This window comes from Myzus persicae, unplaced genomic scaffold, assembly GCF_001856785.1.
Source record: "Myzus persicae strain clone G006 unplaced genomic scaffold, MPER_G0061.0, whole genome shotgun sequence".
NCBI classification, from domain to species: domain Eukaryota; kingdom Metazoa; phylum Arthropoda; class Insecta; order Hemiptera; family Aphididae; genus Myzus; species Myzus persicae.
In genome coordinates, this window is record NW_019100604.1 from 235,504 (window position 1) to 251,276 (window position 15,773).

General features: G+C 30.5%; 1 protein-coding gene across 4 annotated transcripts in view; it reads left to right on the forward strand.

Annotated features, from left to right (window-relative positions):
• The window catches only part of LOC111036049 (thyrotroph embryonic factor), a 61,076-nt gene that overhangs the window by 35,459 nt on the left and 9,844 nt on the right, over nt 1-15,773 (forward strand). For 2 of the 4 annotated variants that reach the window (XM_022317956.1, XM_022317961.1), the window contains exon 2: nt 4,670-4,726. In XM_022317956.1, coding sequence (XP_022173648.1) covers nt 4,670-4,726 — 57 coding nt within the window. Of the gene's footprint in view, nt 1-4,669; nt 4,727-12,208; nt 12,743-15,773 lie in introns of those variants that run through there. The other 2 variants (XM_022317939.1, XM_022317948.1) reach the window with 2 other exon arrangements.

A 15,773-nucleotide genomic window follows, 5' to 3' on the forward strand; every position in this document is an offset into this window, starting at 1 on the left:
TCGCAACCGACTATAATTTAAAGTGTATCAGTTATTGAAATTATTGTACGTTTGTGTTGGAACTAGGTGTATAACCTTAATATTGAGTCATTTACCTATAAGTTCCATTTTAATCACTTGTATTTATACCGGATCTGAAATAATAATTTTTAAATCTCTATGTCATGACAAACAAACATTTATAAATAACTATGAAATCATTGTTTTAATAAATGTAGTATTTGTTTTGACCGTATATAATAACATAAAACAATAATTTACACTGTAAAAATGTACTCAGTATAAAATGTTTAATAAAGCCAATATATAGATATAAAGTACTAGCGTAATAAGAAGTGAATTTTAACCTCTCAAACCAACGATATGGTTAAAAAAATTTTAGATTGTTTTTATAAATTTTAAGGTCTCAAACGGTATTACTTATATTAGTTAAGCATAGAACAATTTTCATTTGTCTTAGGTACATGTTAAAAAGTGCCGTGCAATCACCCATCAATACTGATGTATCTGTATTGTAATTATATACATCTCATACGCCATGATATTAATCTATAACGATAGTGCTTGTAAAAAATTAAATTTTGACATTTTCTTAAAAATATTGTTGCACGTTACATGCATGTAGTAACTGAAGTAGGTGCTAGCCAGCAATATCCAACACAAATGTACAATTGACCAAACCATTTGTTTATTTAAATAATATTTTTTTTTTAATACTGGGTATGAATGATGTTTAAATTGTAATGATAAATCTGGTAAAGTTTTGATGGAAACGCCGTGACAATGATTAACCTAACCATTATACTGTAGTATTTTATTATCCACATTATGCTGTATACGTATGATACGTATGTATTATTGAAGAGTAAATATTGAACAAAATAATGTATACAATGTATTAATATTAATTTTGGGAAAAATTCAAAAATTCAATACGGTTAAATCGGAGTTTTTTGCTTTTGTCTGGGGATATTGTAATACAGATATTAGTATAGATATTCTGTTGCCATACTGGCTTAAATATTACAATTTATAAGGTAGACAAAAAAAATAAAGAACATTCGAATTAGAATCGAATTTATATACCATTTCTTCGGATCGTATCAACAGCTAGTTGTGTGTGGTGCGTGTGACACCAGCGCTTCCGGGCGACACGTGTTTCGAAAATCGTTCCGCTGCGATGACGAGTGGGGACAATATAATATAATTTATACGGCGTTTGAAAACTGAACGAATTTCATACCTCCTACCTTGCAAAATGTATAATAATTGTATTGTATCGACACGACGACGACGATAATCCAGTGGTAATGTATTATTTCTAGCGATTCCCCGAACCGATCGACATTTTTGCGGCCCGATTGGTGTTGGGTTGGGGGTGGGGTTCTTCATACAATGCATGCGTTACGGGACACGTGTCCTGTTAGGTTAGTGAACGGGCGGGCGGTCGGACTGGTAAGAGTGGGTGCCGGGTATTGTGTGGCAGTGACGAGTGGGAAGGCGGGTTAGGCGGGTGGTGTGTGGTTGTGCGGGGCAGGCCAGGTATACCTAACCTGTGCGTACTGCATGCATATAAACCCGGTCCAGACCAAGAAACATATTTTTCTGACATTGTCGTCGACAAATATTTATGTTCCGCTTATGACGAGAAATCGGAAACACTGTCGACGTCTATGTCGGCACACGTGTTTCCAACAAATTTTTCTTTGCTCCGGACGGCGCTTAATGTGTGTGTTCGTCACGAGTCACAACCGACGAGAAAACACTCCAACCGGATTCAAACAATATTACTCGTCGCCAGGGCAGGCGCGAAGGAGGAGGATGGGGTGTGGTGTGGGGGTGTCACATACCCCACTTCGTTCATCCAAGATTCGAGGTATCTTTTAATCGCAAAATCAATTGTTACAACAATCCGTCAATTCCCTAAAATAATGAAAAAAAATTAATCTTAAGTTAGCTAACTATATTATAATACCTATTAATGAACACAATTGAAAACAAATGTTTTCCTAGAGTATAAAAAGATTTTAATATATGCTCATTTACACTACAAGGTATCTGATGTAGGCTATTTTCTACAATTGTACGAAATATCTAAAACAAAGTGGAATGTTCGTGCAAAGTCAGCTAAGAGGTGTATACATGGGTCCTTATACTCTTATGAGGTGATTTTAGAAACAGTTCAAGAAAATATGTCTTCCCTATCATGTGAATAAAAGTACAAAAACACAAACATATTATTTATGTTACCTATTAAATAATAATTCGGTCGAGATTTCAAAATATATTAATAATTATGAATAATTGTAAATACTAGGTATTATGTATATTATTATATCAATTAAATGTCATCAATAATGTAGAACAATTTGTAAAATATAGGCCATTGTAATATTTGTAATTTGCAGAATAATGAACTTAGTAGTCGAAGCCTTTATTCTAATAAAAAATGATATATGAATAATCTTGTGGAAAGTTCAGTTCAATTCGTATAAAATTAGTCATGGTATCAATTTTAAATTCACAGACGACCCGTGATATAAAAACTTTTTATAAAGCAGAGGTCAGAAAAGTTTTAGGCACTTAAACCAAATTATCTGCCGAGCATTTAAAAATATGCATGTAGGCGTAGAGTCTCTGTTCGGTGTATTTGAAATGCCATGAAACAATTCGTTGCATCTATTGTCTCCGTCTGACTAACGCAGAACATGACCAAATTTATAATCGGAAAAATCCACTTTACTCAGTTATTTTTTATAATAGAGTGAATTGATATTCTATCAAATTGAAAGGTAAAAAGTTAGGAATATTATTCAAGGCGGCGTCACGTTGAATTCTTAAAATATTTTGAAGCAAGTTAAAAACATTTTAGTCTACAACAAAATTTAAATTTAAAATTAAATTAAAAGTATACTTGGGGCCTAAATAATATTATTGCCTTTACATGCGATAATACCTAGGTCAATTCGCTTTAATATTATAAGAATAACAAAGTGAAATTAATTCTTTTAAATATAATATTTGCTAGGTTTATATTTGCGCGTTAGTAAGAAGGAGACAACACATCTGGGCACGACGTTCTCTTAAGGGGGTAGCAAATTAAAAAAACACGAATACGCTATAATATCGCCTCGGTGGTGTACACGAGATATACCTATTAACAATAATAATAAACATCACGTTTTTAAGTGATTGACGAGTGACGACGAAGGGAAATATTAACGTCCGATCGATCGACCAGCCGAGGCCCCCTATATACATCCTACCTTTGGGTAGGTACAAATATAATATTATTGGGAGAAAAATATTATAATAAATGATACGCTTGTCCCCGGAGATTGGCGTGACCGGCGCCCGCCGTCATTATTATAATAATATTAGGAGGTTATAGGTACGGCGGGCGCCGGCGAAGGGTCTCTTCCCGGCTCGAGCACCGAGTGCAATCCCCTCGGCGGTTTTTATTAGTATTCGGTCATTTTTTTTTTCAATTCGTTCGTCCTCGTCCGAGCACACTAAACCAAGGAAAACGATTTTTTTCCAGCACAACTTAGTACTAAAATCGCGCTAGTATAACAAACGTTTTTAATAACCTAATGGATCGCGACACGATAAAAAGCGGCCAGCGTCTTATAAATATGTAAAACAGTCACGTATGTCATATATATTATTATATACATATTACAAGCAATCGTTTTTAATACACCGCCATAGTATAACTTGTCGTCACAAGTGTAATATTTCTGTATATTATACGGGAATATTTGGTTGGGAAAAACAAAGTACTTAATACCTTGTTGTTGTTGTTACCATTAGGTACTATTTATTATTATAAAACGTTTAACAGAGAAAGATATTATAGCGTTTATGCATAATGGTCGTCCCATAGTATAGTGCTCGTCGTGTAGTGCGAACAGAAATTATTTCGGAAGGGCCAAATTATTCACAAAAATAATAATAAAGAACGCGCGCAAAAAAAGAAAAAAGGATATGAAGCAATGTTACATAATGTAAGGAGATTTATTTTTTTGCACGTTAAACGGATGATGGCAACAATGTCGAAACTTAAGTAAATAATATCATTGATTACAAATATGTATAATTTACGATTTTTAAAATTTTGTATCCGACAGCAGTAATTGCGTGACACAGTCGCGCGGCATTACTCCAAGTTAAAAAATCTGACTGGAACGGATAAGGGTTCTTAATGATCACGAGTGTAATTGCATTTTAAGAGCATTGACTTAAACATCGGAGTAATATTTATTTTTTCGTGATACAAAATATGAGACATTTTACCGAAATCCTTGAAACACATAACCGGTCAGTGGCGATCGTTCGACGTCCCCTTGGACGTGCGTGCAGCACAACTGTCTCGTATGTTCGACGAATTAACTACCTGAAAGTATTTTAGGAGTAAATTAATGATCAGAAGACTGCAAAAATAATGTTATACGTTTATCATGCACTTCAATATTGTTATAAAGTATAATATTGCGATTTTTTTCGCTGTAGCTGCTATTGCAGTATAATACTCATTAGTTTTAATGGCATTACCTATTTGTATGTCATTACTTATTAGGTATATTATTATTACCGTGATCGTTTTAATTGCATCGAATTTGGGAGCATATTTATTATTTATTTATAATGTGTATACGTTTTGTTACAGGTAAGAAAACTCAATCGCTGGCCAGCGTCCCAAAAAGAGTCAACCGCAAAACTTCAGGTATATTGTTTGCTCATAGCATAACATAGATTTTAACTCTACTAACACACACGTTAATTATTGTTCTTCGTTTACGCTAAGTTACAATCATTGGTTACGGTAATCGAAAACTCCACATTATAGACAGTAACACCAATATTCAATAAATAGTTAACGTCTATAAAAAAAAAATTATAATTGAACTGTTGACGACACTTTTCTTCTGATTATGCTCGTTTTGCGTTTGAATAGTGATGACTGATGATACATAATATATAGTCCGAGTGTGTGCCTCCTACTATCGAGACTGATTGAGTACTTTCTAAAAATGAAAGACAAAAATGTGCATAATTAAAGATTTATATTATCCTTTTACTCGTTGACTCGTACTTAAATTTAAAATTCTTAATGTTAATTACCCGCGTTAAAATAATTTATAATATACTTTTAAAATTAGTTACATGATGTATACGAACGATACGGTACCGTTCTTAAGTTCACTTCCAAACGTTGTGCCTACTTTATATCATAAAAATTATGTACTTACACGTTATCATAACATATTTCATAAAATACTTACATTTATTTCTTACACGTACATGGGTGTCGTCTATTTTGTTACTTCGAAAATGACAATTTAAAAATGGTTAATGACGAGAAAGTTATAAATTAATCACAATATTCACCATAAACGCGTATCGAATGCAATTATACATAGCCAAATCGAACACGATATTAAGCAGTATTGCCTATAAAACTAATATAACGACATCGTATTTTGTATCTGGTTTGAAATTAATTAGTGCTGTGGATCTCCCAATAAAACACATTACTTTATAATTACAGTTGGGTTACGTATGGCACGTTGTTAAATTCGAAATCAGTAATAATCACCTACGATAAATAAATACACATTTTGATTGTGTTCAAACCATTATAAACATAATACATATATGCATGCCAACTATACAAGTTAATTAATTTGTATTGTTCTGATTTGGCACAATTTATAACTATTTCTATCAACTTCGTATTATAATATCTGATAGCTATTATCAAACATATTTATATTTTAAAATAATTTTAGTTATGTTACATAAATGTATTGAGAAAATGTATTTATTTTTTAATTTCAACAATATGAAATAAACTAGTCTTGACGATGAATATTAATTTATTATATACAATAAATTAATAAATTATATAAATTATATTTTATTTTATATTTACCTAAATCAAATGGTAGTATTAATTTCAGCTATTTTACAGGGTGATTCGCCAAACATGCCCCTCATTTATTTGTTCATAATAGGTACATTTTTTCGAAATCTGATTTTTGGAACTTTTTAGTAGGTGCACTTATAAGGACCATATTTTTAGATCCTTAAATTGTTAATACAATTAAAGAGTTGGGTATCTTGTGATGATAATAGATTTTTTTCATATGAGAACTACTTTCTTTAAGTTGCTAAGCAGATGCTTTTTAAAATTTAAATGTATCCAAACTGAAATTCGAATTCGCTGTTTTGAATTATTTAACTTTATGGTTGTAATAATTATAGCTCTGGAAGATACGGGAGCTATGATGATTTTGAAATTATAGTAATTAATATTTAATAATTGATAAAAATGGTTGGAGTATTAAAACTAATTATGATATCAGACCTAACCAATGTTATATGGACTTAAAATCCATTACATACATTTTAATGATTTTGAAACTACATAATTGAATTTCGATTTCGATTCATTAAAGTTTTTATAAAAATCATGCACTTACCTATCAGATACCTATCAATTTGCAGTAAAACGGTTTGGTAGTACTTATTTGAAAAAAATAATTGTAAATATGGTCCTTAATTATACTTTAAATTTTGAGAATCGGATTATGTATAAATTAAAGGGAAAACGGAGGTGAGCAGTATGCACCCTGTATAATTATATAATTTTTAATTTTTGATTATTAGATAATGTATTAATAATTGTATTCATAAATGATAATTAAAATTAATATTTTAATATTTTACGTCCGTTTGTTGTATTCAAGCATTTTGATTTTGAGTTATAAAGACAGAACTTCAAAAATATTTTTCTTTTCTTATTTAGTAGGTACCTTATTTCGCTACGCATAATGAATATTTTTAACGGTGACTGCGTTGGCACAATAATTCTTTTCCTGGTTATATAGTTATTATAATAATTGGAAAATAGACCTATTCAACAACATCTTCACTGAATGCAAGCATATATATTATATATTATCTATAAATTTATTATGACTCAAAATTTAAAAAAAAATAAAAGAAATGTTTTTGATTATTTTATTATTTTTTTACAATTGGAGTAATCTAGTACCTATAAAGAAATGATTAGAGCATTGTCACAAGTTATTGTATTGATAGTTTATACTTTATAGAAAATTATTCAGTTTAAGAATATTTCTAGGTACCATCCATGAGTCTTCAGATTATTAAGTTTGTGTATTGTCGTATATTTTTATTTTTATTATTGTTTTTTCTATCAAAAAATAGGTTTATTAAAAGAAAATTACATGGATTCTTATTTATGCATCTACTTAAATATGTTTGTTTTGTTATTAATTTTTTACGGGAATATTTTTTATAAAACTTCTGTTACAACGGACTTGCAGTTATCTTTTAAGTAGCTTTAAAATGTTTATATCGAATTTAGATTTATTTAGCATTAACGAACTACATTATAGCATTGATTAAATATACTAGTATAATATAGTATATTTAACCATTGATTATAGTTTATAATTCACATTTCGCTACAACAAATGATTTATGAAAACCACAATGAAAAGTGTCTACTCGACAGCTTTGGTGATTATTATTATTTATGTTTTATAATTTCCTAGTGTATCGTTTGTTTGAATTATTAGAATACGTTAAGAAATCACGGCGAGAATTTATGTCAATATGGAGATGAGTTTTGAAATATAAATTCTAGTATTATAACTTTTTTTGCACAAGGTTAGGATTTTTTCTCTCTTTCTCAAACGGCTCAACACAGCCTTGTTCTCGGCCCGGTATCTTGTTCTATTGGAGGCCACTCGGTGTTCATGGATATAAGAATAGGAAATCCTTGATCTTGTATTTGCTACGCAAAACTACCGTGCACAGGCCGCGCCATATTGAATGTCGCCCATGCCAGCTGCTGGTTCGCTCCTCCGAATTTCTCGATAATTGGCTCTGAAACACCGCAAGAAGGATCTTCGCGAATCCTTATTTTTCCCACCGCAGCGTTTGCCTACGGATTACATCGCTCGAATATACCGTTCACTTCCGCGTAAGAGTTTGTGTGGACTGTGCAGTGGAGTATACCTAACTGTTTTAGAGTGTGCGTGATTGTTATCACGCGCTCGTGCGATTTTCTCCGCGACTATTGGTTACCAAAATACGTTTACACGTCTTAATTTCTAATTGTGACCACCGTCCACGAAAAAATTAAAAAACGACAAACCGTTTTAAAAATTATATTATTTTTCACAAATAACACGGCTTCATCAAGTATAAAAGATTTGAACGGTCGTGCACATTGGCTCGAATGTTTTGGAATCACATTAAAGACAAAACATAACAATTTATATAATAATCACGTTCATATATTATTATATTCGCTTATCTGTAAAGCAAATATTTAATAAAATCTTTATAATTTAAACTCTGTACTCAGTTTTATTATTATAATTCGGCCATTTGATTCATTCACCGGGAGCATTGGAGCATTTAAAACACAGATTAATATGCCTAAAATCTATAACAGCAGTCACAATGAAAACCGAAGGATGTTTTATATCTATTGGACGACATTTTTTAAACTGTTCTACGTACACAATTCGATTCATGTATTGCGATTTGTAGCCTTGTCTGTAGTATAATAGGTGATTTTTAGTCAGTTTCTAAGCCTCAAAACAGTGAAGCTTCTTGTTTAAAACAAACAGAAATGTATTATTCACATTATCGGGTATTCAGTCGATACCCAGACATACAATTAATACAGGACCACCGGTACAACCTACCTATACAAATTGTAACTGTCTAATATTTATATATTTTGCAATACGATGATGGTGGATTTTTAATAATAAAAATGTGAACTATTGCTGCATAATCCCAAAAAAACCACGTGGTTATAGTCATGTTTTTTTTTTAGATTATATTATTACATTATTCTCGTTTCTTTCACTTTCACATACGAAAAACATTCGCGCGTGCCAAACCGTCGCGGGTCTATAAATAAAACAAGTACAATATTAATATATATATTATAATTATATTATAAACACTTTGTGGACCATAGTGGGTATATATACATGTATACGTACCAATATGTACATATTGGCAATGTAAATTTTCAATTAACTCGTCTTAAAACCGGATGCGTGTTTCAAATGCATTCAGAGGGTGTCCAAATTGTTGGTAAACGAGATATGCGTAAAGAAGTTTCTCTAAAAACGGTACACCAAAGGAAAGGCGAACTGGTCTAACGAGATATCGTGTTTGCACTTCGCAGTAGAGAGTGCAAGTGTATGTATCCAGCTGAACATGTCGTGACGATTTGCCCACGTTATTTAGCCGCACTTAATACACGCTGGCACGCCGAACAAAACTGAAAAATATAATAATAAATATTGAGCGCGATAGTCTTAAAGCACAACTGAATAATATGACCGAAATACGGTATATATACCTAAATAGAGGTATACAGCTGTAGTATAATAATACGGATACCTGCGACTTACAGACTATATTGTTACCGTATTTTTTTTATGGTGCTTTAGAAAAAATGCGTTTGTTTTTGGAATACATAATTCCAACATTATACAGCTTGACAAAGCTATAATAGTGTCCATAGTATTTATAGTTTCTTATATTTTACAAGGACAATATTGGCTATTTACCTATACGCAGCTAACAGAAAATACATAAAAACTCGTTAAACAACCGTCAACACCATATGTGAATTGACATTAGAACATAAACAAAACATAACATGGCGGACAAAAATAAACACCTTACAAAATTCAATGTAGTAATTATTATTATGTGTTCCCATAAACTGGAATTGTAAATTCGTGTAACGGTCCGCACTCCATTCTTTCGACGATACGTCGATAGACGTACCACCGTTTTACCACCGGTTTAAACTTGGTTAATTTGTAAGAGTTGAAAAATAATTTCACTTTTTAAATAATTTAAACATTTTTAATGATGAGATTGACGAAGGAAAATTAATGATTGCTTCACATTGCTAAATGTTATAACAATTTTATTTAAAAGCATATCATATTTGGTAACGGTTATGGCGGGTTATTACTTTTTATTAATATTACGCCATTTATGACAAATGTAATGTACTTAATAAACGTCTTCTAATTTCTTTCAAACATAATTACTTGATCGATTCCATGATTCCATGTATTTTATGCGTGTGCACGGGAAACTATTGAACCGTTGTAGTAATTGAGTCATGTATATTGATGTAGGTGATGTTCAAATGTAAAATTAGGTTAGGTTTATCGTTTATCCAAATCAAAACATTAATATTATTATTATTATTATTATTATTATTACACTCTGACAATCTGGTTAACTATACAAATATTTCATAATTATATTTGTTATTATTTATAAGCAATACAATGTCTTGTATAAATGAAACTGTTTCAACTTATCTCAACATAATATTGCATTATTTCATTTATTAGCACAATGTTTTTTTGAATGAATGTGCGTAAAATTACTATAATATACTACTACCGATAACGTCATATTAAAGTCAGTATAAACGTAAATCATATTTGTCGAATTTTCCATTGAACTTTGATATACTTACATATATTTCATTTACATTATAAATATAATTGTTGTTGCTAATGTAAAAGACCTTCATGAAGTTATCGCCATAAAAAAAAAATAAACTTAATTCGTAAAATATTTAAGTTATTAAAAATATTTTATTTTACATAATTTAGTCATTTCAAACAATTTTTTGAAAAAAATTATATTTTTAAACGTTACTGTTCCTAAATTGTTTACTTTTCTGAGTAATCGTATAGATTTTTCATTTCTTATCCCGAAACAGAATATTCTTCTGAGAATTTTCAAGTATAACAATTACATTTCGAACTAGCATATTCAATTAGTTAATTTTTAATGTTTAGATATTAAGTAGTATACTGTAGTGGCACAGGACTATCCAGAAAAATATTGCTCCTCTATTTCTTCAATCTAAACTTTAAATACTCAATAATTATAACTACTCAATTGAAATTTGATTTTTATCTATGAAAATAATCAAAAAAATATTTTGCTTCACAAAACATACTTTTTCAAAAACATAATACTTTTCGTGATATTGAAAGTTAACAGTTCAAACAATCATCCTATAGACACTATATTTATTTTTAATCCAAAACTATGATTAATTGTTTAATTTTTTTTTTTATTTGTCACTCTATGTCCTAAGAGTAATGTAATATAAAATAGGTATATGTGTTATATTATAGTATAATAAATAATAGCTATACATTTTATATATACTTTATGCCTATATTAATATATTATTATGTCGGAAATGAAGAGAATTATTTAAAAATATTAAACGAGTAGTGCAAAAAGAATTTTATATTATAATATATTGATATATAACATGCTATTGAACCGAAATTAGTATTTTGTTGTGTTAGATTAAATTTTAATAATGATAGTTAAAAATGTATTGCATGCATGGAAATATAAAAATTGCCAGGATTATAGATTATTGATTTTTAGTCCATTTTAATTTAATAAATAGATGTTATGTAAACGTAAAAAGTATGATATTTATTAATGTATCTATACTACCTATACTATACTTAAGTAGTTGAATGAGATTCTTGAAAAAAAAATTAATTTTATTAGATAGCTAATTTATATTAATCAAAGACACAATTTTAAAAAAAATCAACTGTCCTTGAACTATGAAGTGTGGTTATGATCGTAATAAGTAATAACTAATAATTTTTTGGATATTCGTTTAATCGTATAAAACTATAATGGTGTCTGCCATTACTACTGCATAATATGTTGGCTATAATATATACTGCAGCTCACATAATATTATGAACCCAACGGAAACAATATCGTATATTAAATTGGACACAATAGCATCGACGGCCGTTCGAAATTCAAATTGACGATTAAGAAAGGAAAGGTCCGGATATGGATGGTGGACAAATGTAAATTTGGGAACGATTTATACGTACATAATATGTACATTTTTTTCCTACATATTATTATTATTATTATTATTATTTTTTTTTTATTATTATTATTATTATCATCATTATTATCGTTATTATTATTTATGAGAAGCAGATAAGGAACGAAATTGATATGATAATGTTTGGTGAGAAGCCGCGTGGAGAGGGTCACCGTGGTTCCGCAGTTGTGGGGGACCGTGCGGTGCGAGCGCCAAGACGGTACCGGCGGCGTCGTGACTGCCAGTCAGCGCCGGTGCTGCGTGCCGAGATCAGTTCCCCCGAGAACACGCGTGCCCCCGTCGGTAGTCGAAGCACAGTAAAGCTTAAACGTTTCCAGAAAAATTTTATAAAAGACGATTTCGTTTTTGTTGTTATTTTATTTTTTCGAAATTTGTTTTTAAGCCGTTTTTTACGTGATCATGCTGTGATTGGACGTTCGAATTCCGACGGATTTTTTTACGGTTATTGAGAAATTATTGTTTTTTAAGTCTCGGCAAAGTCCTCCTTGTCCACCGAAAAATATCGTACTTATCGTTTTCACGCTCGTAATTTTTTTTCGATTTTTTTTTACTTATTATTATTATTTCGCGTATATTTTAAATCAAAAATGTACGAAGCAAAGTGTATTGTAATGGACTACCAGCACCATAATGCTCAACTGCAGGCGCAGACACAGCAACACCTACAGCAACTCCAATCGTTAGCTCCGGATTCAACCAGATGGAATCAGTATCAACAGTTTTGGCGACATCAGATGCTAATGAATGGTATTAAATGTTTTTATACGAACAATTATTATATACTTTATTTTGCGTTTTCTACAACTGCTGGACAGGTGTAACGTATTAAATTCCCAATGTTTATACTAATACTTACATATCGCAGTCAAACGAAACGAAGCGTTTCTGAATTCGTGATTTTCAATATCTACGTCGAATATCTACATACATTAATTTATTATAATTATTATAAATAATGTTCCCATATAATATATGTATAATAAGTCTTATACTTAATCATTGGGCGGAAAAAAATTCCGCCCGAATATTGAATATTAAAAATCACTATTTAAATATATTTTCTAAAAAATACCAACAAATAATTGATTTAGTTATAATTTTTAACGTATTCGTGTAAATTAGGTGCTAAGTCAAAGTTCAATGTATATCTTACTCTATTTATTTATTTAATTTTTTAAATATAACGTAATAAAGAAACCTAATTTATTTTCTTCCTAAATATGAAGCATATATTTCTTAAGCATTTTCATCACAGATGAGAGAAAAATAAAGTTAATTCCAATAGTGTTAAATTAATGATGATTTAAGTATATTATATTATTATTATTATTATTATTATTATTATATATCGGTGGACAAGTTTGTGTGATCACGTACACAACATTTCAAACCTCAAGGTGACATTTTTAAGGGTTAAACATAACAAATTTACCAAAGGTCGACAGTGCGATAAGTTATCGTTTGCGTAACAAAAAAATATTTTTGTTGGTGTACAATTTGATTATTTATCTATCAGCAAATATAGATTTTTTTTTCATATTGCTGGTAACATTAGGTAACGCATCAAACGTATATTTTTTTGTATATTTTTTTCCAAAGCTATAATCCAATAATGTTATCAACGTAAATAGCTCTGAAAAAATGAAACCATAATCATTACGGTTACTATAAACAATATACGTTTACTATAAAAGAAAAAAAACGAAAAAGAACCGGTGAGTTTCTTTCGCAATGAAATGAAACAGATGATAATATTGTCTTGTCACATTTTGAATACCCAAAAGTGAAATGTATGTAGAAACGACCTTGAAAGAGACGCACACCACTTTCTATTCGATTCTCGAGCGCACACGTGATTAAGCTTTCATAATGAACAACAATACATTTGGGTCATTACAAATGATTTTCTTCTCTTCTACAACCCCTACTCACTGTGTTATTTATTGTACGTCCGTGTACACCGTAGAGGCAATAATATATTAATATCATTGTACGCCGCGACAAATTTATTGAGATTCAAGTGAATTATCCATGAACGAATGCGAGCAGTACATTTCCCGCTGCAGCTAAACTGAATATATGAAAGTAAACACGTCTTATTCACTATTTGTGTAGGTACACTTATCGCCTTAAAAACGAATAAATAGTAACGTACAGAGTGTCATATTATCTCGGCTAACGAAATTTATTGTAATTTATCTTTGAATTACATTTACTGAAGTTTCTAATCCGTTCGGTGTTTACATTGTTCGAGATTATTAAATAGATATCACTTGTGATCATAAAAAAAAAGGAATATAGTAATAACAATAAGCACTTAATGCGTTCGCCATGTTAATGTAATAAAACATAATTTTTTTTCCCCATTCCCTGCATAAAAAATATTCACTCCTTCTAAGTGACACGTGCAGCTGTTTAGTTTTATTTGTTCTAAATCCGTTGGACTTTCTGCTGACAAATATTCTACGATGTGCCATTTAACAGAAAATATACATATATACACACACGGTATATGCACGCACTTTCAATTTCAATGGTCAGCTAATTACTTTTGTATAATACATAATATGCACATGAGAACGTCCTTAACGAATCTTAATGAGTGAAATTCGAAAGTTTTATAATCATCATTAATTGATAGCAGGGATTTTAGGACGTTAATCAATTTATTTATTATTACACAATATACATTTTATGATGTACGCGCACGCGTTATTCTTTCGATGTGTTTTTTTATTCATATGCTTTTCACACCTTTGTCTGGCCAATAAATGAAAACAGAAAGCGATATTGAACACTGCAGCAGCGACAACAAAAGCAAACCTATTACCTATATAATATATCCGCTCACGTCAGAACGCGTATAGAATAAACATTGTAATGTATAGATATATATGTGTATGTGTGTGTGTGTGTGTGTATGTGTGTTGATGAGTGTTCACATATGATTTTTTTGATTTTTATCCTCCTGACGACTCAGACGAAACTATTTCAACGAAGACGATAATATTATATTATTATCGATAAGAGTTTTTGGAGACTTTAACGATAGACCACAAATGCGAAAATATGGTTGAAAAGTATATTATTATTATGCGGTTATTTTTTTGTATTTGTAGTCACGTGCAGAAATAACGTTAAATTCGAACAGTATTCCGCTATAGTCGTATATACTGCACGCCGAGGAGCCAGCCGACTGTATTATCCACTTTCACTTGCGCTCCGCTCCGTTATTTCCGGGGTAGCCTTGTTCGACCGGTTAGCGCCTTAAAGAAAGAAAGAAAAAAAAACAAATCAACGACGTGGGCATAGAATAAACTACATTTTTTTTTTCATTTCGTTTGTTTTCTCAAGATCGATATTACTGGAATAGAAATTATAAATTACTGCTCGACGATATACAACGAGTATGTAAACACGAAGTTATATTAAATATTTTATCGTTGTAGTACTATAAATAATAGGTACTCACATTGTGTGTGATTTTTCTCTTATTATGTTATTTAACGAATTTGTCGAAAGTGTATTGAAACAACTGATGTACAACACATATTTTACAGTTAACTATAACTAAATAGGTCCATTAAAATTAATATTGAAGAATTAAGTTAGTACCTATATATATGTACCTACATCTAATGTATTGACTATAATTGGCCAGATGAAAGTGAGCTGATGCAGAGAGACGCTCGTATCAACTAAAGCATAATATTTTAGTGATAAACCTGTGTTAATCTATTCTATTATTTTCATTCGATCAGAGTTTAAATTCAATTAT